This window comes from Papio anubis, chromosome 12 (genome assembly GCF_008728515.1).
Source record: "Papio anubis isolate 15944 chromosome 12, Panubis1.0, whole genome shotgun sequence".
NCBI classification, from domain to species: Eukaryota; Metazoa; Chordata; class Mammalia; order Primates; family Cercopithecidae; genus Papio; species Papio anubis.
Window position 1 is genome coordinate 68,637,851 of NC_044987.1, and position 27,846 is coordinate 68,665,696.

Consider the following 27,846-nt stretch of genomic DNA (forward strand, 5'->3'; position numbering starts at 1 on the left):
TTTAGGTTTCTCCAGTACAATTTATTATTATTATTATTACATTTTAGCTTGCATTTACTAAGTGTCATGGAAATATTATACTCAAAGTAACAGAGTTCCAGAGAAAGACCATTAATTAAGAAAGAACAGTTTCACTTTCTTAGCATGTCAACTTCTAGTTAGCCTGCTTGTCTCCATACCACAGATGCTTGTCTTCTTGTGGTTGTTACCGTATAATTGTCAAGCCAAAGCTTGAATTTACATGTGGCATCAGGCCAAGTCTATGAATCCATGAAGACAGGCCATCAACTGCACTGAGGGTACAGCCTGCTGAACGGTCCTTTCTTGACAGTCAATGATGATGAATCTGGAAAAACTGTCTATTCTCTTAGGAGAAGAAAATATACCCCACCTAAAGTCGTAGCTACCATTAACAAAAAAAAAAAATTAGCAAAGGGAAAGAATCAATGATAAGGACAGTAAATATACTCTGAGAATAGAGTAAGTACAATTTACACACGCTGGAGTAAATAGTGAAGCTTCTGAGTCTAAGCTCATTTTTAAAATTCTGATAAAAATTTACTCAATTACATTTTATACAGTAATATTTAGTGAATTTGTCCAAAAAGGCTATGTTTTAATTTATGTGTAAAAATAACAAAGGATTTATCAGTCTCTGGGCAATAAGAAAGGAAGAAAGCCTTGCTAGAAATAATAATCTCACACAAAAGGCCAGCTGACATAAGAATACTATAATAATCAATATATTTTCTTTGTATTTACAATAAAATCTATCTGTTAATACTGTGATAGAAAAAATAATCAGTCCACATCATGTAGTAAAAACAGGCTTTTGAGGATGATTATACCTCTCATAATAAAAACATACAAGGATTTCTCATAGCTAAAGGGCTTTTCAACATAATGAGTCATGGGTGAAGGTAAAACTGACAGAACACTTTAGATCAGCTATGTCCTACAATCAAGGAATCAAGGGCATTACCCATTTACCAAGCAGCAAAAAGCACTTTCATTTTTCTAGAACTATTTAAATATAGTAGTTGCCATGTGATCAGTTAATTTTACTTTGTGAGTTAGAAAAAGTAAAGACTAAATTGGGAAACTGCAATAAGTAATCAAAAGCAGCTCCAAACAAAAAAGCCATCAATAGAAACAAAAGGCATTTTTCTAGGTGTATTATGCATAAAAAGAATAATTACACATTATTAAATGTATAATAACCAGATTAATAAATGAGGTAAAATTTAGTCATTGGAACAAATAAACTATATTTAATCACTTGTGTTTTGCTGTCATTGTTTAAAATAATTAACTTCATGTCTAAAAACTACAAACTCTTAAGTGTTTGCTTTTTAGAGCCCCTTTTGAGATATTAAAGAGACATAACAAATTATCTGAATATAAATTATCAATACCACGGCCGGGTGCAGTGGCTCAAGCCTGTAATCCCAGCACTTTGGGAGATGGAAGTGGGCAGACAGCCTGAGGTCAGGAATTCAAGATCAGCCCGGCCAACAGGGTGAAACCCCATCTCTACTAAAAACACAAAAATTAGCTGGGCATGGTGGCACACACCTGTAATCGCAGTTACTCAGGAAGCTGGGCCAGGAGAATCGCTTGAACCCAGGAGGTGGAATTTGCAGTGAGCCGAGATCATGCCACTGCAGTCCAGCCTGGGCAACAGCAAGACTCCATCTCAAAAAAAAAAAAAAGAAAAAAATTAACAATATCAAATATGATACAGTTATATAACACCAATTTTGTACATGCACAGTGGAAATACTGTAAAAACTACAAGATAAAAGAAAACAGACTGGCCAGAACTTTAAATTTGACTAATCCATGATAAAAATCTAGAAGATAAAAAACAAAAATGAAATTAACAAAATAGACAAACTTGATATCCTTTCTATATTCAGTCGTCTACTAACATGCAATTTCCAAACAAATCCATTACCTCAAAAGAGGAAGAAAATGTAAATCTCTTTTTAAGTTTTCCAGTTTATGCTCTGAAAAAAGCCTAACATTAACAAAACTTGCAACACTACTTTTAAAAATCTAGAATTTAACAATATCTATTTTAGTTATTAAAGAGAAAAAATATTCAATTAAATCAAATGAATTAGCTGGATCAACAATTTCCTACCACACTACTATTATCTATAGCTACCCTTGGTATAATACTTTATGTCTAAGATGTCTACCTTAATACCATAATACTTTATGTCTAAGATGTCTACCTTATTGATAGCACTTTTCACAGTATACCAATTTCCATTTTTACTTTCTTCTCCCCTTGTCGCTTAAATGTATTACATTAACTATCTGACAGGAAATTTTATTTTACAAATTCCTTGTTTAATTACTGAAGAGGTGATTTTAAAACATAAATGGATGCACCTGTTAATCCTGAGATGGTGATGACAGCAAAACTAAAAATCAGATGATTATTTTTACTCAAATTTCTGCTTTAGTTTTTTTTGGAAGATGGCTGGCAGAATAGAAAGCACAGCCAAGATCATCAGAATAAATATTGAGTTCCAGGAAACAGCTTCTCCTGCTGTTGTAAGTTGATACAGTGTTGTTCCTGCCTTAATGGCTACAAAAGAAGGAGGTGCAACACCTGAAATAAAAAATAAAAAGATACAGTAAAAACCACCAACTGTTTTTAAAAAATTAAAATTTTCTGTGCGCATAAAGTTTCTTAATAGAGCTATTTTCATTTTGGGAAAAAAATTAAGAATTTAAAGCTCAAGTTTATTTCCATATAAAGAATTCAATCTTTCCTAATCACCTCTTAAAGATAATGATCTTTTTTTATTTTTTATTATTTTGAGACGGAGTTTCCCTCTTGTTGTCCAGGCTGGAGTGCAATGGTGTGATCTCGGCTCACTGCAACCTCTGCCTCCTGGGTTCAAACGATTGTCCTGCCTCAGCCTCCTGAGTAGCTGGGATTACGGGCATGCACCACCACACCCAGCTAATTTTGTATTTTTAGTAGAGATGGGGTTTCTCCATGTTGGTCAGACTGGTCTTGAACTCCCGACCTCAGATGATCCGCCCACCTCAGCCTCCCAAAGTGCTGGGATTACAGGCATGAGTCCCCATGCCCAGCCAGGATAATGAATTTTAAAAACCCAAGATAAGTGCCCAGAGAATAATTTTACATTTATCAAAAATGCTTCCCCGCCACCCCCCCAAGAGTTTGACTCTATCCACTCATTGCAGCCTCAGTCTCCCCAGGCTCGGGTGATCTTCCCACCTCAGCTTTCTGAGCAACTGGGACTACAGGCATGTACCACCACACCCAGCCACTTTTTGTAATTTTTGTCAAGGGGGTTTGCCATATTGCCCAGGCTGGTCTCTGTAACTCCCAGGCTCAGGCAATTCGCCCACTTCAGCCTCCTCAAGTGCTGGGATTACAGGCATGAGCCACACCCAGACTATCAAAACCTTAAAGCTTTAAACCGCCGTAATCGATCTATCTCAGGAGTCGGGCAAACAGATCCGCCAAGGTCAGGTTAAGGATAACCAAGCCAACATGAAAAATAAAGATGGTCAGGTCGGCAAGGTTGGTGAATGAAATCAGGAGAGGGGAAGATCGTCGAAAAGAGGGAGGGAGGGAAGGAGGGAGGAAGGGAGGTCTGTTCTAGCAATTTCAAGTTTAAGATACTGAAAGTGTGAGTAAAGAGAGCAGTGCATACAAAAGTACATACAGAATGATGGCATTTCACTAAAAATCAAAACAAAGGGAAAGATGTTACTTTAGCCAAAGCTAAAATTAAATCTCTGCCTTTCACCTGTAAAATGGAGATAGAAACAAAAATTCTCTCTTTAGATTCCATGGATATGACATTTAACAAAATTTAAAATTCCCCATGCTGATGTCAGTTTGTCAATTTTTTTTTCTTTTCATTCTTTCTTTTTTTGAGATAGCGTCTTGCTCTGTCACCCAGGCTGGAGCTCAGTGGCACAATCTCGAGTTCACTGCAACCTCAGCCTCCCGGGTTCAAGTGATTCTCCTGCCTCAGCCTCCTGAGTAGCTGGGACTGCAGGCACCTGCCACCACGTTCAGCTAATTTTTGTATTTTAGTAGAGACAGGGTTTTACCATATTGGTCAGACTGGTCTTGAACTCCTGACCTTGTGATCCGCCCACCCTGGCCTCCCAAAGTGCTGGGACTACAGGTGTGAACCACCGCGCCTGGCTAATTTTTTTTAAAGTAACAATAAATAATTGATTTTGGTTATTCTTTTCAAAAAGAAATATTCTTACAAGAATTAAGCTTTCATAGATATTCAATATGTAAGAAATCTGCTCATTTTTTTTTTTGACATCTAAACAATTCAACTTGAACTGGAAAGAAAAGCAAAACACTCCTACAAAGAATCATGAGAATTCACAAAATATATAAATAATCTTCATGTCCACTGATTAATTTCAAAATTAAGGCCGGGCACGGTGGCTCACGCCTATAATCCTAGCACTTTGGGAGGCTGAGGCGGGCGCATCATCTGAGGTTGGGAGTTAAAGACCAGCCTGACCAACATGGAGAAACCCCATCTCCACTAAAATACAAAATTAGCTGGTCGTGGTGGTGCATGCCTGTAATCCCAGCTATTCGGGAGGCTGAGGCAGGAGAATCGCTTGAACCTGGGAGGCAGAGGTTGCAGTGAGCTGAGACAGCACCATTGCACTCCAGCCTGGGCAATAAGAGCGAAACTCTGTCTCAACAACAAAAACACACACACACAAAAACACACAAAAAAGCAAAATCAAGTATTATTTCTTTAAAAGCAAGAATGTTTGTTGATCATTGCTTTCTCCATATTTTTGATAACATCCACAATAAATGCTGGTCTCAATAAAAGGAAATATAGGATCAATTCTCTCCTGAAAATTCAAGTTCAACATTTTAATACTTCATTAGGAAACAAATTTGCTGCCGGGCACGGTATCTCAGGACTGTAATCCCAGTACTTTGGGAGGCCGGGGCGGGTGGATCACGAGGTCAGATCAAGACCATCCTGGCTAACAAGGTGAAACCCCATCTCTACTAAAACTACAAAAAGTTAACTGGACGTGGTGGCGGGCACCTGTAGTCCCAGCTATTCGGGAGGCTGAGGCAGGAGAATGGCATGAACCCAGGAGGCGGAGCTTGCAGTGAGCCGAGATCGTGCCACTGCACTCCAGCCTAGGTGACAGAGCAAGATTCTTGTCTCAAAAAAAAAAACAAGCAATCAAATAAACAAACAAAAAAAACCTCCAAAAAACACAAAGGAACCATTTTGCCAAAGCAACATTTAAAAAAAAAAAAAGGGCAGGGCATGGTGGCTCACGCCTGTAATCTCAGCACTTTGAGAGGCTGAGGTAGGAGGATCACAAGGTCAGGAGTTTGAGACCAGCCTGGCCAACATGGTGAAACCCCATCTCTACTAATAATACAAACATTAGCCAGGCGTGGTGGCATGTGCCTGTAGTCCCAGCTACTCGGGAGGCTGAGGCAGGAGAATGGCTTGAACCCAGGAGGCGGAGCTTGCAGTGAGCCGAGATTGCGCCACTGCACTCCAGACTGGGCGACAGGGTGAGACTCAGGGAAGGGGAAGGGGAAGGGACATAGGAGAAAATTGCTCAAAAAAGGCAATTTGATTTTTTTTCCTCTCCACTTAGAGGGACTGGAGGTTATAGGTCCTGCTTAACTCTCTATTATTAAAACGATGTACAGTAGAAAGTGCTCTTCTTTAAAGAGGCAACACAAAAATAACTTAAATCAACACAATGCAACAAACACTTCTGAGTATCTATTTATACAGCCAGGCTTTGTGCCCAAGAGTTCTAGATGGTGCTGACATATCTGCAGAGAGCATGCATGCAATCTAGATCAGCTGGACACTGTTAGATATGTACACAGTGAGCTCATACACAGCAAGAACCAGAGGCCTTACCTAGAAAAGTACCAATAAAAAAAACTTTCAATGGTACGTTTATCACAGGAGATGTGATATTAATAAACCAATTAGGCAGAAATGGTGTTATTCTCAAAAATATAATGTAGTTAATGAGATGTTCTCTATGACGGTCAACCTGTCATAAGAAAGAAAATAATTAGCATCAGATTGAGGACAACTTCAAAATAAGTCACTTAATATAAACACCTTATTTCAAATTCTCATTCCTGATACTTCAGAGCATACCCAAGACAAATGATCAGGCTGGCATGGTGTTTCATGCCTGTAATCCCAGCACTGTGGGAGGCCAAGGCAGGTGGATCACCTGAGGTCAGGAGTTCGAGAACAGCCTGGCTAACATGGTGAAACCCATTTCTACTAAAAATAGTGGTGGCATGCGCCTGAAATTCTAGCTACTTGGGAGGCTGAGACAGGAGAACCTCCGGGAGGCGGAGGTTGCAGCGAGCCAAGATGCACTTCAGCTTGGGCAACAAGAACGAAACTCCGACTCGAAAAGAAATGAAAAAAGAGAAAAGAAAAGATCAAAAAAGGCCAGTGGTGACTCATGCCTGTAATCCCAGCACTTTGGGAGGCTGAGGCAGGAGGGTCGCCTGAGGTCTGGAGTTTGAGACCAGCCTGGCCAACATGGTGAAACCCTGTCTCTACTAAAAATATAAAAAATTAGCTAGGCGTGGTGGCATGTGCCCATAATCCCAGCTACTCGGGAGGCTGAGGTAGGCAGGAGCATTGCTTGAACCCGGGAGGCAGAGGCTGCAGTGAGCCGAGGTCATGCCACTGCACACCAGCTGGGTGACAGAGTGAGACTGTGTCTCAAAAAAAAAGAAAAAAATGCACTGGGAGTTGGCTGATACAAGTGTTTCAATAACACATGCATAGAATACTGCATTAACATAAAATGGATACGTATCTAATTATGTGGATGCCTTTATACTGACACTTTGACTTCTCTGATTGAATTTACTCAGATAAAAATTACCATCACAGGTCTAAAACATTTGTATGTGAAATTATTAACATTCATATTTGCCTACCACCTATTTTTATTTGGTCAGAAGATAGTCGTTATTACTTGAGTTAACTTAGGAAATAATTTGTGTTGGTTTAATACATGTAGCTAATTCATGTAGGCACTAAACACAGAACTTCCAATTAACAAAGAGTTACATCAAATAATTTAACAATACATGTTTACCTGCTGTGACCATTTTACTGCTTTCTCTGTTAGGTATTTGTATACAACTGGTCTCCCAACTAAATAGGAAAGCATATAACAAAAAGAGGCACCAAGTCCAGAACACTGGAAAACAAAAAGAAGCCATAAGCATTTTGTATTTTTCCATCTTACTCACATTGATTTATTCACCTGAGTAAAAGCTCAATTAATTTACTTCTTTCGGAGGTGGGGAGGGTACTCTGCAAGACATCTCTTGCGCAGAGATGATCTAGTACTTTCTCAGACCAAATTGTACCTCAAATGAGATCAGGTAAAACAAACTGGCACTTGTGATTACACCTAGTGACTATATCCAAATAATGCTAGGCTTTAGCCTAAGAATAAAATTTCAGGAGCCAATTTCCAAACTCCTCCCAACCCCCACAATTTCTAAGCTTGAAAACACCACCTCTGGCCCTGGGACTTAACTCATTGTGCTCATCAACACTCTTTTGGACTGTAGCAGTTACAAAATCCAATAGGAAAGAAAAGCTAAAACATAGCTTATAAATGCAACTAAGTCTATAATTGGTCTGTTCTGGGGGAAAAACAAATTGTAACACCTCCTTGTGAAGGGACTTTAACTCCTCTTAAACTAATGAGTTTATGCTTACATAGACTAGTGGGATTAAAATATCATCATCCTCATCATTCTATTGTTTTTTTTTTTTTTCAGTCTCCCAATTTTATTCTTTCATACTTACCAAACAAACAAGAAATAAGGCCAGTGGAAAGGGATAAAGAAACCCTGAAAGTATACTGAGAAATATAGAGCCTGGAATAGCAAATGTTTGCAAGCTGGTAACTTTTAAGTTAAGGATTAGAACACAATTAAGTGGAATTTTAAAAGACAAATGTAACATTTCGGGAAAAAAGTATAAATACAGAAATTATCATATAATGAGATTATAACCAAAGGTTTAGCCTCTAAGTTGACCATTTACTAAACGGTATCATAAATACTAGCAAGTGTGCGCTACTAAAAGGTTTCCAAGACAAAAATTCAGTATGTACTAGATAGAGAGGAATCGGGCACTTTGGGGGAGGAAAAAAGAAAAGGTCTTCCGTAATCTTTCAGTGCTTCTCTAATACATTTTACTCCCAAATGTTTTCAGGGAAATCATGTACATATAATTATTTCTAATTTAATTATGAAGATTTACCTAAATTCACCACTCATTTTAAAGGAATAGGAGCTACAAGAGAATTAAAAAAATAAGAAAAATAAAATAAGAATAGAAATTACAAAATATAGTAAAAGTCACAAATCTTATTTATTTTTGAGAAGGGGTCTTGCTTTGTCACCCAGGCTAGAATGCAGTGGCGTACTCATGGCTCACTGCAGCCTCAACTGCCCAAGCTCAAGCAATTCTCCCACTTCAACCTCGCAAGTAGCTAGGATCACAGACATGTGTGTCACCATGCCAATTTTTATTATTTGTAGAGATGAGGTCTGGCTATGTTGCCCAGGCTAGTCTTGAACTCCTGGGCTCAAGTGATCAGCACTGCTCATCTTCACTTCCTCAGAGGAGATTCTCTCCTGTTCCCTGTGACCTGCTTTACTATTCCACTATGCTATTGAAACTTCCTCATAGCCAATATTAATAACTTTTTCTCAACAGTCACCTTTCAGTGATCCCTGCATAGGATTAGACTTCATCCTGCATGAAACATGGCTTCAGTGAACTGTACTTCTTCTTCTACATTACAGGAAATTTCTTCTCTAGATTTTTCTCTTTGCCCTCAAATCTGAAATTTCTCTAACATTCTGTTAGTCACACTCTCCCTTTCCTTTGACAAATTTGGCAATTTCCATGGCTTCAAGTATCACCCACATATAGTACTAAAACTCAAAACTCTCTGATCAGCCAGCCTCAAATTTTCGACCTGTTTCCTACACGTCTCTGTTAAAAACAACACACACACACACACACACATTTTGGGTTACGATTGTATTATATGGGCCGGGTAGGGTGCCTCATGCCTGTAATCCCAGCACTTAGGGAGGCTGAGGCGGGCAGATCAAGAGGTCAGGAGATCGAGACCATCCTGGCCAACATGGTAAAACCCTGTCTCTACTAAAATACAAAAAATTAGCTGGGTGTGGTGGTGGGCACCTGTCGTCCCAGCTACTCGGGAGGCTGAGGCAGGGGAATGGCTTGAACACGGGAGGCGGGAGATTGCAGTGAGTCGAGATCTCGCCACTGCACGCCAGCCTGGCAACAGAGCGAAACTCCATCTCAAAAAAACAAAACGAAACAAAAGATCATATTATGGATAGTTTCACACGTATATAAATGTAGAAATATTCAGTGTAAATGATGAGTTGATGGGTGCAGCAAACCAGCATGGCACATGTATACCTATGCAACAAACCTGCAATGTTGCGCACATGTACCCCAGAACTTAAAGTATAATAATTAAAAAAAAAAAAAAGAAAAGAAAGCAAGACTCCAAAGGATGAAAGGAGATAAATGGAAATTTTCCCTTGAGGAAACTGAGAGAAGCAGGAATAAATGAGGACAAGTTCCCAGGAAGTGTTTTGTTGTTTTTGTTGTTATTGTTTAATGCAACTGGTTTTTTTTTTCTTTTTTTTTCCCTAAAATTTGGTGAAATTCCTACTTGTCTGAAAAGGAAACCTAAAATTACAGCTGAAATTGGGGAAAAAAAAACAAAGTTGAGAAACTAGTGTTACGATGCCCTATGTCAACATAGTTCAGGCTGGGTGCAGTGGCTCACGCCTGGAATCCCAATACTTTGGGAAGCTGAGGGTGGATCACTTGAGACTAGGAGTTGAAGAACGGCCTGGCCAACATGATGAAACCCCATCTCTAATAAAAATACAAAAATTGGCCGGGCACAGTGGCTCATGCCTGTAATGCCAGGTCCTCAGGAGGTTGGGACACGAGAATCACTTGAACCCAGGAGGCAGAAGTTGCAGTGAGCCACGATCATGCCACTGACCTCTGGTCTGGGCAAGAGTGAGACTCTGTCTCAAAAAATAAAAATAAAAGTAAGGCTGGGTGCGGTTGCTCACGCCTGTAATCCCAGCGCTTTGGGAGGCCCAGGTGGGAGAATCATGAGGTCAGGAGTTCGAGACCAGCCTGCCCAACATAGTGAAATCCTGTTTCTTACTAAAAATACAAAAACTGGTCGGGTGCGGTGGCTCACGCCTGTAATCCCAGCACTCTAGGAGGCTGAGGCAGGCGGATCACGAGGTCAGGAGATCAAGACCATCCTGGCTAACACGGTGAAACCCCGTCTCTACTAAAAAAGTACAAAAAATTAGCCAGACGTGGTGGCAGGCACCTGTAGTCCCATCTACTCAGGAGGCTGAGGCAGGAGAATGGCGTGATCCCGGGAGGCGGAGCTTGCAGTGAGCCGAGATCGTGCCACTGCACTCCAGCCTGGGCGACAGAGCGAGACTCTGTCTCAATAAAAAACAAAAAACAAAAACTAGCCGGGAGTGGTGGTGCGTGCCTGTAGTCCCAGCTATTTGGGAGGCTGAGGCAGGAGAATGCTTGAACCTGGGAGGCGGAAGTTGTGGTAAGCCGAGATCATGCCATTACACTCCAGCCTGGGTAACAGAGTGAGACTCCATCTCAAAAATAAATAAATAAATATAGGCCAGGTGCAGTGGCTTATGCCTGTAATCGCAGCACTTTGGGAGGCTGAGGCAGGTGGATCACTTGAGGTCAGGAGTTCGAGACCAGCCTGATCAATATGGTGAAACACTGTCTCTACTAAAAACACAAAAATTAGCTGGGAATGGTGGCACGCTCCTGTAGTCCCAGCTACTCAGGAGGCTGAGACAGGAGAATCGCTTGAGCATAGGAGGCAGAGGTTGCAGTGAGCCCAGATTGCGCCACTGCACTCTAGCTTGGGCAACAAGAGCGAGACTCTGTCTCAAAAAATAAATAAATCAATAAAATAAATAAAAATAAAAACCCCACATTTTTCAACGTCCAAATTGTTTAATATCATTAAAATAATTCCTTTTCTGCCAGGCGCGGTGGCTCACGGCTGTAATCCCAGCATTTTGGGAGGCTGAGGTGGGCGGATCACCTGATGTCATGGGTTTGAGACGATCCTGGTCAACATGGTGAAACCCCGCCTCTACTGAAAATACAAAAATTAGCCGAGCATGGCGGCAGGCGCACGTAATCCCAGCTACTTGGGAGGCTGAGACTGGAGAATCGCTTAAACCCAGGAGGTAGAGGTTGCAGTGACTAGAGATTGCACCATTGCACTCCAGCCTGTGTGACAAGAGCGAAAGTCCACCTCAAAAAAAAAAAAAAAATTGGTTTAAAAATGATGATTATTTTTATAACATCAAGAGGTAATGTCTTTCATTAACTGAGAAGATCTGGAAAATAGTTTGGATAAGAATAAAAGATATTAACAAATCAGAAATGAAAAATTAAACTCCACAATTTGCAAAATTAAGCACCCACAGCATAAGCCGTTTGAAATAAGGCTATTTTTCTGACTAGTTAAAATGTAATCTATTTCTATAAAATAAATATATATCAAATTGTAAAAAAAATTCATTCCTTTGAGTAAGTATCTTAAGAATTTTTACAAAGGAAACAATGCAAGAAAAAAAACATGAACAAAGGAGATTCATAATACATACCTATAAAAATTAACACATTATATCTCCAAACCTAAGAGAACAATTATAAAAATACTATTTTGACTAATAATTTAAAATAATTATATAAACTAATATCATCAGTTAATTAATACAATTATAAATCAAACCCATAAAATATGCAGTAAAGGAAAATGTTTGATAAGTGAAAAAAGCAGAATACAAAAGAATCAAAAGAACTTGTGATAAATATTCAGACATAAAAACAGTCCAGGAAACAGGATTAAAGTGATAATTTTTTTCCATTTCAAATTTTCAATTATTTAATATTGTTACACTGCAATAACAAATTTTAAAAGGAAAATATGTATAAATGAAGAGCAGACCTTTTACACTTTTTCTTGAACAAAATTAGAAAACATTTTTTCAGTTAAAAGGATACAAAATATATGTAGCAAAATAAGCTACAAGTACTTGAACATAAAAGGTGTCCTTATATTTGGATAAAACTTTTCCTAGAGCCTTGGCATCATCCATATCTCTGGGAACCTTCATATTCACTCTTTCTTCTCTAAAGAAATAAAGTGAAAAATTTTAGAACAGAATTTTGCCAAGATAATATCAAAGTCAAGTTCACAACATGAAGTTTCATCAAAAATGATTTGATGCCTTGATCTGTTGTCTAAATTAGCAATTTTTAAGTTTAAAAGTTTATAATGTTTTCTTCATTTACATAGTCTTGCTCTGTTGCCCAGGCTGCAGTGCAGTGGTGGAATCTCAGTTCACTGCAATCTCTGCCTCCTAGCTACAAACGATTCTCCTGCCGCAGCCCTCTCAGTAGCTGGGATCACAGGTATGCACCACCATGCCAGTTAATTTTTGTATTTTTAGTAGAGAGGGAGTTTCACCATGTTGCCAGGCTAGTTTCAAATTCCTGTGCTCAAGTGATCCTCCTGCCTCAGCCTCCCAAAGTGCTAGAATTACAGAAGTGAGCCACCGCACCTGGCCTATAAATTAGTATTAATTTTATTTTATTTTTATTATTTTTTTGACACAGAGTCTCACGCTGTTGCCCAGGCTGGAGTGCATTAGCGTGATCTCGGCTCACCGCAACCTCCACCTCCCAGGTTCAGGTGGGTTTCCTGCCTCAGCCTCCCAAGTAGCTGGGATTATAGGCACATCCCACCATGCCTGGCTAATTTTTGTATTTTTAGTAGAGACGGGGTTTCACCATGTTGGCCAGGCTGGTCTCAAACTCCTGACCTCAGGTGATCTGCCCGCCTTGGCCTCCCAATGTGCTAGGATTACAGGAGTGAGCCACTGTACCCGGCTATAAATTATTTTTTAATGCTTTAATATAATTTCATGAGACAGGCAATTTTTTCTTTTTAATGTCTCAGCAGAATCAGACAGGTAATTTATACATGAAAGTTCTGGATGACACAAACCAAGGGTTAAAGGCATTTGTTCCAACATCGAAATAAATTTTGACTTGAATATAAGAAATGAGCCACTGACCAGGCACGTGGTGGCTCACGCCTGTAATCCCAGCACTTTGGGAGGCTGAGGTGGGTGGATCGCCTGAGGTCAGGAGTTCGAGACCAGCCTGGCCAACATGTTGAAATCCCGTCTCTACTAAACATACAAAAATTAGCTGGGTGTGGTGGTGCACACCTGTAATCCCAGCTACTCGGGAGGCTGGGGCAGGAGAATCACTTGAACCCAGGAGGCAGAGGTTGCAGTGAGCCGAGATCGTGCCACTGCCCTCCAGCCCGGGCAACAGAGTGAGACTCTGTCTCAAAAATCTCAAAAAAAAAAAGAGAAAAAAGGAAAAAGAAAAAAACAAATGAACCACAGATGTTAGTATATTAAAAACATTTAACATCATTTTGGGTAATCCTGATGATAAACCAAATAATAATTTACAATGAAAATTAAGTAAAAATGTAACAAATTCATAGTTTACTTTCTTGAATTCACAAAAAACTGCAAGTTTTCCATTTTACTCTATATTTGGCACTTTGTTTGGAACTGAATGATTTCTTGCTTAGGGAAGCATCGAATAATCACCTTTGTGTTTCATGCATATTATGATCATTTGTGTTGTTTGTTTGTTCTACAGGCAGGCTCCCATGCTTTGTCACCCAGGCTGGATGGAGTGCAATGGCACGATCATAGTTCACTATTACCTCCATCTCCTAGGTTCAACCGATCCTCTCACCTCAGCCTACTGAGTAGCTGGTACTGCAGACACGTGCCACTATGCTTTGCTAGTTTTTTTTTTTTTTTTTTTTTTTTTAAAAGACAGTCTCGCTCTGTCACCCAGGTTGGAGTACAGTGGCGCTATCTCGACTCACTGCAAGCCCCGCCTCCTGGGTTCACACCATTCTCCTGCCTCGGCCTCCCAAGTAGCTGGGACTACAGGCACCTGCCACCACGCCTGGCTAATTTTTGCATTTTTAGTAGAGATGGGGTTTCACCATGTTAGACAGGCTGGTCTCAAACTCCTGACCTCAGGTGATCTACCTACCTCAGCCTCCCAAAGTGTTGGGGTTACAGGCACAAGCCACCAAGCCAGGCCGCTCTGCTAGTTTAAAAAATTTTGGCCGGGCACGGTGGCTCAAGCCTGTAATCCCAGCACTTCGGGAGGCCGAGACGGGTGGATCACGAGGTCAGGAGATCGAGACCATCCTGGCTGACACGGTGAAACCCCGTCTCTACTTTAAAAATACAAAAAACTAGCCGGGCGAGGTGGCGGCGCCTGTAGTCCCAGCTACTCGGGAGGCTGAGGCAGGAGAATGGCGTGAACCCGGGAGGCGGAGCTTGCAGTGAGCTGAGATCCGGCCACTGCACTCCAGCCTGGGCGGCAGAGCGAAACTCCGTCTCAAAAAAAAAAAACAAAAAAAAAAATTTTATAGGCCGGGCACAGTGGATCACACCTGTAATCCCAGCACTTTGGGAGGCCAAGACGGGTGGATCACGAGGTCAGGAGTTCAACACCAGCCTGGGCAGCATGGTGAAACCCTATCTGTACTAAAAATACAAAAATCAGCCGGGCATGGTGGCACACACCTACAGTTCCAGCTACTTGGGAGGCTGAGACAGGAGAGTCGCTTGAACTGGGAGGCAAGGGCTGCAGTGAGCCGAGATTGCACCACTGCACTCCAGCTTGGGTAATAGAGCAAGTGAGACTCCATCTCAAAAAAAAGTTTTTTGGCCAGGCGCGGTGGCTCACGCCTGTAATCCCAGCACTCTGGGAAAACAAGGTGGGCGGATTGTCTGAGCTCAGGAGTTCACGACCAGCCTGGGCAACAAGGTGAAACTTCGGTCTTTACTAAAATACAAAAAAATTAGCTAGGTATGGCGGCGTGTGCCTGTAGTCCCAGCTACTTGGGAGACTGAGGCAGGAGAACGCTTCAGCCTGGGAGGCGGAGGTTGCAGTGAGCCAAGACTGCACCACTGCACTCCAGCTTGGGCAGCAGTAAGACTCTGTCTCAAAAAAAAAAAAAAAATTTTTTTAGACAGACGGGGCCTCGCTACGTGACCCAGGCTGTTCTCAAACTCCTGGATTCAAATGATCCTCCCACCTCAGCCTCCCAAAGTGCTAGGACTAGAGGCATGAGCCCTCATTTGTTTACATGGTAAAAAAAATTTAACTGAGCTATGACCGGGAACAGCGACTCACACCTGTAATCCCAGCACCCACCACGTCTCTACAAAAAAATTTAAAAACTAGCAGAGCATGGTGGTGCAGGCCTCTACTCCTAGCTACTTGGGAAACTGAGGTAGGGGATCGCTTCAGCCCAGGAGGTTGAGGCTGCAGTGAGCCGTAACTGTGCCACTACACTTCAGCCTGGGTAACAGAGCAAGACCCTGCCTTAAAACAAAACAAAACAAAACAAAAAAGAGGTGTGAGCCCCAGTGCTGTTTTCTCAAGTCAAACAAGACACCCAGTAAACTAAAGGTTCCTACTTATGAAATTTATAAAACTAAAAAGACTCTAGGCTGGGCATAGTGGCTCACGCCTGTAATCCTAGCACTTTGGGAGGTCAAGGTGGACAGATCACATGAGGCCAGGAGCTCAAGACCAGCCTGGCCAACATGGCAAAACCACAACTCTACTAAAAATACAAAAATTAGCCAAGTGTGGTGGCGCAAACCTGTAATTCCAACTACTTGGGAGACTGAGGCAAGAGAATTGCCTGAACCCAGGAGGTGGAGGTTGCAGTGAGCTGAGACGGCACCATTGCACTCCAGCCTGGGCAACAATCTCGAAACTCAGTCTCCAAAAAAAAAAAAAAAAAAAAAAAATTGTGGGCTGCACACAGCGGCTCACGCCTGTAATCCTAGTACTCTGGGAGGCCAAGGTGGGCGGATCACTTGAGGCCAGGAGTTTGGGACCAGCCTGGCCAACATGGTAAAACCCCATGTCTACTAAAAATATAAAAATTAGCCAGCCATGGTGGCGCACACCTATAATCCCAACTACTCAGGGGGCTGAAGCACAAAAATCCCGTCAACTGAGAAGAGGAGGCAGAGATTGCAGTAAGCCAAAATTAATGTGCTCCAGCACCACTGTGCTCCAGCCTGGGCGATAGAGTGAAGAAAAGAAAAAAAAATGAAAAATGAAGAAAAGAAAAAAAAAAAAGAATTGTGATTGAAGGCAATTTGGAGAAAACATGTCCTTCCTGATACTTTTAAAACACATTTCATAGTTCTCCATTACCACATCAGGCTGGCCCTGGTTGAAAGTCTAACTACATCTTAGTAGTCCTTTATATAATCTATGATTATACCAGGGTGGTATTACTCGGGTTTAATAGCTCTGGGATATTTTGCCCTTCTAAAATGTATTTCCAGGCTGGGCACAGTGGCTCACGCCTATAATCCCAGCACTTTGGGAGGCCAAAGCAGGTGGATCACCTGAGGTCAGGAGTTTGAGACCAGCCTGGCCAACATGGTGAAACCCGTCTCTACTAAAAATACAAAAATTAACTGATGAGGTGGCCCACCCCTATAATCCCAGCTACTCGGGGGGCTGAGGCAGAATTGCTTGAATCTGGGAGGCAGAGCTTACGGTGAGCTCAGATCACGCCACTGCACTCCAGCTTGGACGACAGGGCAAGACTCTGTCTCAAAAAATATATATATGTGTGTGTGTATGTGTGTGTATATTTTAACATATATATTAAATATACACACACACATATTTATGTATGTATTTCCACATGGGTTTTGTCGTGTTGCCCAGGCTGGTCTCACACTCCTGGACTCAACCAATCCATCCACTTCGGCCTCCCAAGGTGTTGAGATTACAGGTGTCAGCCACTGCACTTGGCCTTAATCCACTTTCATCTTATAAATATCTATACATTTTCAGTTTATTTCCCATACTTACTCACTAAGCTGAGGAAAATTTTTATATACCAAAAACATAACAAAAGCTGCAGATAAGAAAATGGACACCAATATAAGGAGTGACATTCTTGCTGATCCAGCTTCTGCCCAGGATTTTTCTGAAAGAAAAAAGAAGGTATAATTAAGATAAATATAAAGAAAGACATGCCAGCAAGTAATTTCTATAAATGCTTTCCTTCCAGATAATGGTGCGTACTTTTGCCTAAAACGATGTGACATTAAATTTAAGCACTGGGCTGGGCGTGGTGGCTTACGCCTGTAATCCCAGCACTTTGGGAAGCCAAGGCAGGCAAATCACTTGAGATTGGGAGTTCGAGACCAACCTGACCAACATGGAGAAACTCTGTCTCTACTAAAAATACAAAATTAGCTGCGCATGGTGGTGCATGCCTATAATCCCAGCTATTTGAGAGGCTAAGGCAGGAGAATCGCTTGAATTCGGGAGGTGGAGGTTGCAGTGAGTGGAGATAAGAGCCACTGCACTCCAGACCGGGCAACAAGAGCAAAACTTCATCTCAAAAAAAAAATTAATTAAATTTAAGCACTGTACAGTACTTGAAGTTTATTAACTGGACATATTACTTTTGGGGGATACATCCATTTTAGAAGTATGAAAAAGCAGAACACCAGACTCTGTAGCACTGGCTTACTGATAAGCCAAAGGGGAAAAAAAGAACATCGTTCTAAATGTTCTAAATTTTACCACATACTGTCAATTTCATATTTCTATACTGGGAGCCAACAGCATAGACAAAATGGCCCTTTTGGAAAAATGAGGTAATTTGGCAATTACTTCAACTGTTTTAAGAACACAGATATTCACAAATGCAACTGGAGAAATGTTACACTTTCTCTTTATACCAAATGCATCAGAATATAAACTTGAATCTCAAATGTTTTGGGTACCTCTGTAACTCCAACAATGGGAGAATATTTGTAGTCCCACAAAAGGTAATCTCAGTATTAGCTTAAAAAATTATATGAACGATAAAAGTACAGAATGAGATTCAGGAAACAATAAGTAGAAGGAAGTACAGGGCTGTTCTGCCAGGAACTGGTCAATAGCGCGGAGGCCAGGACAACTTTACATTGTGCTCACTGGGGAAGAGGTAGGAGTGGGTGACTCAATTTTTATTTTACCATTATCCCTTGTGTACACTGATAATACTTAAAAGTATTTAAAAATATGTATACTATACGTCCGGGCACGATGGCCCATGCCTGTAATCCCAGCACTCTGGGAGGCCGAGGTGGGCGGATCACAAGGTCAGGAGATCGAGACCATCCTAGCTAACACGGTGAAACCTTGTCTCTCCTAAAAATACAAAAAATTAGCTGGGTGTGGTGGCAGGCGCCTGTAGTCCCAGCTACTTGGGAGGCTGAGGCAGGAGAATGGCGTGAATCCAGGAGGTGGAGCTTGCAGTGAGCCGAGACCACACCACTGCACTCCAGCCTAGGTGACAAAGCGAGACTCCGTTTCTTTAAAAAAAAAAAAAAAAATGCATACTATAATTCAGATTTATGATTTTTAGTTCCCTTAAAATGGATTCAACTATTGCACAAGTGGCTTTCAAACATGCTTTTATGAAGTATCCTAAAAGTACTGAACTGGCTATACTCTACTACTTTAGCAAATTCTTCTTCATAAAAGTTTATAAATGTATATTAGACAGCTGTCATTGCTGCTCTACCCCGTCTCCCTTCCCTTGAATTAACACCCTTCCCTTGTCCCATAAGGGGGCCAATCTCAGGAGCCCCTATTCTTACATTCTACCCTCCCAAACCCAGAAGGCTCTCTGGCCCAGGGTTGGACACTTGACCCAGGTAGAAACAAATCATTACTGGCTGACCAGATTTTCTCTTGATAATTTGGAAAAAAAAGAGATACTGGTTGTCAAGGGATAGTGGGACTTGGAGCTAAAAGGTTAAATGGTGGAGGACACAGTAAGCCAAAGACATGTATCAGAAAATAGGAGAGGTTAGAACAGAAACCCAGAGAAGCAGAATTGGGAAATATAGCTAAGTTACTTGCTGATTTCTAATGTTCCACTTCCCCTGATGCCTACCTCTATTTCTTGCTCAGTGAGATTATTTCTTATATTCTTTTTCTCTTGTTTAACAATCTTCCTTTTTATTTTTCTTAGTTTAAACTGATGTCTATTCCTTTCAACCAAAAAGTCTTGACTAAATAAAAGATAAGCTTCATTTTATCCCTTGTCTCACTACCACAATTGGAATTAGTAAGATTTTGCTAACTTTTTTCCCCCCGAAGAGACAGGGTCTCCCTATGTTGCCCAGGCTGGACTTGAACTCCTGGGCCCTAGCAATCCTCCCATCTCAGCCCCTCAAGTAGCTGGGACTAAGGTATGTACCACTGAGCCCTGACTAGGTATTACTAAATTCTATGTTGAACACATAGAGAAATAGAAACCAACTGGCTCCTTGCTACTGGTAGACTACAAGAATCAGCATTATCAGGAAGCTTAATGGAAATTCAGATTCCCACTGAAGCAAAAATCTGCATTTTAATGATACTCATGTGATCTTCACACACATTAAAGTTTGAAAAGCTAAAATCTGGCCCACTTTTACAAGTAAGAGGCCCAAAGAAGGAGACTGCACTATCTAGTTATAAAAAAAAATTCCTGAGTCATAGTGGTGGTGGTGTACACCTATAGTCTCAACTACTCAAGAAGCTGAGTCAGGAGAATCGTTTGAGCGCAGAACTTTGATTCTGGCCTGGGCAACACAGTGAGACCCTATCTCTAAAAGGAACCAAATAATGTGAAGCGTATTTCCAAAGCATTTTGTTGTTGTTGTTGTTGCTGTTTGAGAAGGAGTCTCGCTCTGTCGCCCAGGCTGGAGTGCAGTGGCGTGATCTTGGCTCACTGCAACCTCCACCTCCTAGGTTCAAGCAATTCTCCTGCCTCAGCCTCCTGAGTAGCTGGGATTACAGGCATGTGCTACCACATCCGGCTATTTGTTTTTGTATTTTTGGTAGAGATGGGGTTTCACCATATCAGCCAGGCTGGTCCAAGTGATTCTCTTGCCTCAGCCTCCCAAGTAGCTGGGATTACAGACGTGCACCACCACGCCCAGCTAATTTTTGTATTTCTAGTAGAGATGGGGGTTTCACCATGTTAGCCAGGCTGGTCTTGAACTCCTGACCTCAGGTGATCTGCCCACCTTGGCCTACCAAAGTGCTGGGATTACAGCCGTGAGTGAACGTGCCCAGTCTCCAAAGCATTTTAATATCTATTTATAATTAACCTGTAATTTCTCTTGAAATAAGAATTGCTTAGGTTAGTGCTTTGATAATACTAAATATAAATTATTCTTACCTATTCGTTAAATTTAGCAAGTTTTCTATAAGATTTTAGTTATGTGAAAAACTAAATTATCTTTTCCCACTTTCAGTAAACAATCAATCTAACTTCCCAACTAGTCCCTATTCTTCTTCTTTTTTTTTTTTGGGACGGAGTCTTGCTCTGTCGCCCAGCCTGGAGTGCAGTGGCCTGATCTCAGCTAACTGCAACCTCTGCCTCCCAGGTTCAAGTGATTCTCCCCTTTCAGCCTCCGGAGTAGCTGGGATTACAGGCACATGCCACCAGGAGGACCAACTAATTTTTGTATTTTTAGTAGAAACGGAGTTTCACATTGTTGGCCAGGATGGTCTTGAACTCCTGACCTCAGGTGATCCGCCCACCTTGGCCTACCAAAGTGTTAGGATTACAGGTGTGAGCCACCGCACCCGGCCTCCAACCAGTCCCTATTATTCTAACTTTGTTATGTTTCATGTTAATCTCAAAAAGAAGATTTGCTCATCTCTTATTTCTGAAATTTATTGCAGGAAGGAAGAGGATCATAATATAGGACAAAAGGTACTTTCGGTGGAACAATAAACCAAGCATGCCTATCTCTTAGTACTCTAGTTCATTAACCCACAGACGTATTGATATGTATGCTTTTTAGGAGCACAGAGAATTAAAAACACACTTTAAACATCTCAGGTCAAACATGAAAAGGTCTCTGCAGAATCTTGTAATAACAAATGGCTAACTGTCTGTTACATTTATGCTCTGGTTACTATCTAATTTAATATATATCTTGAGGCCTCCTAATAAGTTATATTCACTCATAAGTTATATTCTCTAAAAAAAGCATAATCAGCAAAAAGTTGCAAAAACATCAGGGTGTACTAAATCCAATTGAACAAAAAATGTTGTTTTGGTTTATAAATGTAAATCCCATTTATTTATTTATTATTTACTTTTATGAGATAGTGTCTCACTCTGTTGCCCAGGCTGGAGTGCAGTGGTGCAATCATAGCTCACTGCAGCCTTCAACTCCTGGGAGTTGAACGCCTTCAACTTCAATCCTCCTGCCTCAGCCTCCTGACTAGCTGGGACCACAGGTGTTTGTGACCATGCCTGGTTAATTAATCATTATTATTATTATTTTTTTTTTTTTTTTTGAGATGGAGTCTCGCTCAGTCACCCAGGCTGGAGTGCAGTGGCGTGATCTCGGCTCACTACAACCTCCGCCTCCTGGGTTCAAGCAATTTTCCTGTCTTAGCCTCCCAAGTAGCTGGGATCACAGGTGCATGCCACCATGCCCAGATAATTTTTGTATTTTTAGTAGAGATGGGGTTTCACCATGTTGGCTAGGATGGTCTTGATCTCTTGACCTCATGATCCGCCCACCTCGGCCTCACAAACTGCTGGAATTACAGGCGTGAGCCACTGCACTCGGCAATTTTTTAGTTTTGTATTTAGAGACCAGGTCTCACTATTTTGCCCAGGCTGGTCTTGAACTCCTGGCTTCAAGCAATCCTCCTGCTTCAGCCTCCCAAAGTGCTGGGATTACTGGTATGAGCCATTGAACTGGGCTAGAAAACCTATTTAAACACAAACCATTTTCACAAGGCTAAAATAGTTATTTTTCTATTTTATTGAATAAAAAGCTATTCAATAAAGTAGGTAAGGAATGAGGGTAATATAAATATAAGTATTGAGTTTTCTATAGGTTGACATCAAAGTAAAGACACATTATACACACAAGTAGTGTATATTTTTTCAGGACGTCCATTATGATAATTTATAATTATAGAGCGGGTGTGGTGGCTCACTCCTGTAATGGCAGCACTTTGGAAGGCCAAGGTGGGCAGATCGCCTGACGTCAAGAGTTCAAGACCAGCCTAGCCAACAGGGTGAAACCCTGTCTCTACTAACAATATAAAAAATTAGTCAGGCGTGGTGGCACACCCCTGTAGTCCCAGCTACTGGGGAGGCTGAGGTATGAGAATTGCTGGATCCTGGGAGGTGAAGGTTGTGATGAGCCAAAATTGTGCCACTGCACTCCATCCTGGGCGACAGCTATTAATTATAGACAAATCATAGATAATAAACTGTTTTGGAGATACACATCACATTATATACTTCTTAAAGTTATGCTACTTTTAAATCCATCTAAAGGTATGCTACTTTTAAATCCAATTAACTTACCCCAGCCCAGTTTTAACTTACTTTCCTGCTAGAATCAGGTGCAGAGTATGAGAAAAACTAACACAAATAATTTAACATTATAAGCATCTTTTTAAAACCTTCAAAACCATTAATTTTTTTTTTTTTTTTTTTTTGTAGAGGGAGTCTCGCTCCGTCACCCTGGCTAGAGTGCAGTGGCATGATCTTGGCTGACTGCAACCTCCGTCTCCTGGCTTCAAGCGATTCTCCTGTCTCAGCCTCGGGAGTAGCTGGGATTACAGGCGCCTGCCACCACGCCCAGCTAACTTTTTTGTATTTTTAGTAGAGACGGGTTTTCACCATGTTGGTCAGTCTGGTCTCGAACTCCTGACCTCAGGTGATCCACCCGCCGCAGCCTCCCAAAGTGCTAGGGTTACAGGTGTGAGCCACTGCACCAGGGCATTCATAATTTTTTTTATCCTGAAAATATCTGCATACATAAGAATGACTTTTAAGAAAGAATGATGAATCTTCCCCCCCTTTCATAGCAATTCTCTTTAGAACTTCTATCCAAACTATGTACTTAAATATAGTTGTGATTAGCGCTGTCCGCTAAACATCTATTGAGTACCAAATGCTTTGTTCACTCTGTGCTCCTAAGAAGCTGATGCCACCATTAGCTAGCTAGATATTCCCCTTCCCCCGACAAGGAAGAGTAGAGTTAAAAGGGGCATTTAGTTTATAGGAAAGCAAGATCACTGGGCTAGAGTGAAGGCAAGATTCATGGAGTTTGTGGAAATTTTGTTGAAGATTAAAAGATGGGAAAAGGGGGAGGGCGCAGAGGCTCATGCCTGTAATCCCAGCACTTTGGAAGGCTAGGACAGGTGGATCACCTGAGGTCGGGAGATTGAGACCAGACTGGCCGACATGGTGAAACCCTGTCTCTATTAAAAATGTAAAAAATTAGCCAGACACGATGGTTGGCACCTGTAATCTCAGCTACTCAGGAGGTTGAGACAGGAGAATCGCTTGAATCCATGAGGCGGAGGTTGCAGTGAGCAGGGATCGTGCCATTGCACTCCAGCCTGGGTAACAAGAGTGAAACTCCCTCTCAAAAAGAAAAAAAGAAAAAACAAAAAGATGGAAAAAGAGTCAGCTTTTGTTTTGTTTTGAGATGGAGTTTCGCTCTGTCACCCAGGCTGGAGTGCAGTGACGCCATCTTGGCTCATTGCAACCTCCGCCTCAGCCTCCCAGGTTCAAGCAATTCTCCTGCCTCAGCCTCCCAAATAGCTGGGACTGTAGGTGCCTGCCACCATGCCTGGCTAATTTTTGTATTTTTAGTATATACAGGGTTTCACCATATTGGTCAGGCTGGTCTCGAACTCCTGACCTCAGGCAATCCTTCTGCCTCAGCCTCCCAAAGTGCTGGGATTACAGGCGTGAGCCATGGTGCCTGGCCTACAGTCAGCCTTCTATCCTGTACATGTGCAGCTAACTATTTTAAAAGACTTAAATAGGTAACAGTCTTTTTTTTTTTTGAAACAGGGTCTCCATCAACCAGGCTAGAGTGCAATGGTGCAATCACGGCACCATTGGAAGTAAAAAATCACATTTTACAGATCTCGAATTTGTCTTCAACATTTAGTTCATCATCTTCAAAAAATAGCTCCCCTACTAAATTCATTAGCTATATGATCTATCCAAGCAGCAACAAGATGGCCAGGCCATGGCAATCCTCTTCCCATTTTCCCTCACCACTCAGGGCTCAACAGCATGGTGAAGCTCAGGTGGGGGTAGGGGATGGAGAGCACAATGGCTACTTTCCCCCAGTACAACATGGCATCTGAAGCTTGATAGGAGAGCAGAACTGGTGAGACCTGAGGGAAGGGTCTAGGGCCTGTATTCAGTCAGAATCACTGCTGGAAGAGGAGGAGGAATGCTTGCTATGCTTGTGGTGCTTGTGCATCTTTTTATGAGCTTTCTTCATCTTCTTCTGTATCTTCTTGTCCACTATCACTGCTGGTCTGACCATGCCAGGAGCCAAAGGATTCACAGGAGGCATTCCAGGGGCAGGTGGTAGGTATGGAGGAGGGTAGGGACCCGAGCGTTGGCATCCTGGATACCCTGGCTGTGGCACAGGATGAGGGGCCAACCTGGGGGGAAAGCCGAATTGCCCTGTGGAGCTCCTGGGGGAGGAGGACAGGGACCCGGGGGAAAGGGTGGGTTGATAGGTGGTGGGTGGGCAGGATTGGAACCTACAGGGCACCCGATGTTGGGGGGATATGGATTTGGCCCTGGCTTCCGGGCATTGGGATTCCGCATGTTTAGGTGTGTCCTCCAGCCTTTCCACCACCGCCTGGGCTTGATGCATCCTCAAGAGCTTCTTAACTAGTTCCACCTCCTGTCTGCTCTCTCATCTTCATCATGCAAAAATTAGACTTTCCGTGTTACTTCTGCCTTACTCAAGTATTCAAAGTGGTCCACAGACTACTAGGCTCAGCTCTGAGACTGGAGGCCAGAGTAATGGTAAGGAATCCACTAAATGTGCAAACATTGCAGATAGCGTATAAAATAGTTCAAACATACATATGATGACAACTACTTATTTGCCAAAGTTATATATGTCACTTAATAAAATACAAATGCATTTCCAAGTATCATGGAATTTACAGGAACATTCTGACACCATCCTGAACAGGCCAACTTCATCGCCTACTGACACCCAACAGAAACTCTCTGTTCCTGACAAGGTAATCTTACCTACACACATAAAAGTTTCACACTAACCTTCAATCCTACTACTCTATTTCTCCTAGCCTGGAACACCCTTCCCTTCTCTCTACTTATGCAAATCTTACTTACCTGGCAAAGCACAATGGCTCATGCCTGTAATTCCAGCATTTGGGGAGGCCAAGGCAGGAAGACACTTGAGCCCAGGACTTCAAGACATCCTGGCCCGCCTCTTCTCTATAAAAAATAAATAATTAGCTGGGCATGGTGGCACATACTTGTAGTCCCAGTTACTTGGTGGAGCTGACGTGGGAAGATCGCACGAGCCCGGGTGGCTGAGGCTGCAGCGAGCTATGATCATGCCACTGCACTCCAGCACAGGTGACACAGCGAGGCCGTGTCTCAAGCCACTAAAAACAGGCCTTACTTCACCATGAAGGCATGCCTTCACATCCCTTCCCTGTCTTCCTATAGATTTGTGATCTATAGATGTCATGTGACAGCATCATAAGAATAATTGTGTTGAATGTTCTGTTGTAATAAAATAAGATAAAAAAATGAGTACTTTGGAAGTTTCAAGGTTTTATTTTTTTAATAGCTTTAGGTAAACATCATGAATAGTAAAACTGGCTGCTACCTCAAATGAGATGTCAATTTTTAGGGATGCCCTATCTGGAAAACACTTTTTCAGGAAATGCAGACCTTGGAATATGTCACCCTCAGTAGTAGAGTCTTCAAAACAATCTTTTATTCAGAGCTGATTTACACGTTAACAATGATTCATTTCTCTGTTTTTGAAGTTATATGAAGTTACCTGGCTTCAGTGTATATAAGCTGGAAAAATACCAAATACATAAAGGTGACAGAGTCAAATTAGACTGTTGGAGACATTTCAAATTATTTGAAAATACATTAACATTTTCTGCTACACACTCTTAAAGCTCTCCTTAGCCATCACTGGTGGTGGAACACACCTGTGTGAGCTACAGACAAACTTCTTAGGATCACTTCAAGTTTATGATCTTTAAAATCATTTAAAGAACAATTCCAGGCCAACACGGAATCAAAGTAGTTTCTAGGCACAGTTTTTTCCTTAAAACAATATTTAAAGCCGTGAGTGAGATTCTGCAATTATAGAGGCAGTAGGAATAAAGAGAAAACAAAAACCAAAAATAAAGCCGTGAGAAATGTCAGGATGTAGTAGGGGGAAAAAACTTTAGAATGAGTGACCTTAGCTGTAACTAAGTAACTGCTAATATTTATTTAGCCCCCACTTCATATCCAAGCATTACTCTAAATCTTTTACGTGAATTATTTCGTTTAACCCACGCACCACCTATTAAGTAGATATTATTATTATCCCCATTTCACAGTTCAGACACTGAGGTTTTCTGAAAGTTACCAAGTCCAAGATCACAAGAAAACAGTAGGGCAGGGACTCACACACCACCTGCCACCTGGAAGTATTAAGTCCTTGCTCCTAACTACTACTTCATTGATCTGGCTTTATGACTTTGTAAGTCATATACCCACCTGGGCCTCAGTTTCTTCATCTGTATAAACAACGCAACGAATGCTACAGTACAGCTCCTTCCAGCTCTGCCTAGCGTCGTTATCATCAACCTTACAATCTACCTGAGCGTCAACAAGCCAGTGTCATCCTTTCTTTTAAGTGAATTGTACTCAAACAGCATTTACAATGCACCTACTAGGCATACGGCCTTGTGCTGCGCGAGCGCCCAAGCCCAACTCCCTCACGGTCTCTGCTCCCGCCCCTGCGCCAGCAGGCTCCCGCCCCTGCGCCAGCAGGCTCCCTCTTTCCCCACAACTCTCCGAGACCTGCGGGGGTCCTTTTTCCCTCCGGACACACAGAAGCCTCCGCCCACCCCCAGCTCTGCTCCCTGGGCCCACTCACCCTTCTGGTGATCTCTGCGGCCAGGCGCCGCGGGACCCCGCGTCTCCGCTGCCCCGTCCCCCACGGGGGTCGTGTGGTGAGCGCCCGTCCGCGAGCGTTCGGCGACTCTGCCTTTCGCCATGGCAGCTGCAAGGAAGCTGAAAGAAGCGGTGCGGTGCCGCGCCCCCTGAACAACAAAATTCTATCGCAGGCTCCTTACTACGCCGAAGCGCCACGGCCAGATCCACTTCCGGTGCGACCGCCTCACCCGGGACGACCTCAACCTAGCTAGCACAGCGACGCCCTGCAAACACCCGCAGCGCCCGCCCCAGGCTAAACCCCGCCCCGTGCCGCCCCCGAGCCTCGCGCGCTCGTGCCGGCCCAGTAACTGCGAAACAAGTCAGGGTCCTGGACCGCCCCTTTCAGTGCCCCGCCCCACCTACGAGAAAGAGGTAGTCACATGGCGCCGGGGCGAGAGCATGCGCAGTCGCGGCACCCAAGTCACCCGTTTGCGGCTCACTGGCCCTGGCGTCCAAAGCTCAGCCTTAATTACCCGGAAGTGCGGT

The 27,846-nt window shown here is 42.3% G+C and overlaps 1 protein-coding gene and 1 pseudogene across 5 annotated transcripts; both read right to left on the reverse strand.

Moving 5' to 3' along the window:
- TMEM41B (transmembrane protein 41B) lies at positions 1–27,846 on the reverse strand. 4 transcript variants are annotated; one of them, XR_002517080.2, is made up of 8 exons: positions 27,302–27,846; positions 17,175–17,292; positions 12,219–12,347; positions 7,887–7,987; positions 7,162–7,266; positions 5,946–6,084; positions 2,401–2,623; positions 1–403 (listed from the first exon to the last, which is right to left on the reverse strand). XR_002517080.2 is itself a non-coding variant. In XM_009186623.4 (7 exons), the coding sequence occupies exons 1-7, from the start codon at positions 27,420–27,422 to the stop codon at positions 2,454–2,456; spliced, it is 876 nt and encodes a 291-aa protein (XP_009184887.1). In that variant the 5' UTR covers positions 27,423–27,834; the 3' UTR covers positions 1,636–2,453. The 4 variants fall into 4 exon arrangements, 2 of the variants coding, with proteins under 2 accessions (XP_009184887.1, XP_009184888.1); XR_002517079.2 differs by having other exon boundaries at positions 7,887–7,980; positions 27,302–27,835; XM_009186623.4 differs by lacking the exon at positions 1–403 and having other exon boundaries at positions 1,636–2,623; positions 7,887–7,980; positions 27,302–27,834.
- LOC116269744 lies at positions 24,014–27,414 on the reverse strand (annotated as a pseudogene). Its single transcript, XR_004177485.1, has 2 exons — positions 27,302–27,414; positions 24,014–25,623 (listed from the first exon to the last, which is right to left on the reverse strand). The product of XR_004177485.1 is annotated as a proline-rich protein 13 pseudogene (transcript).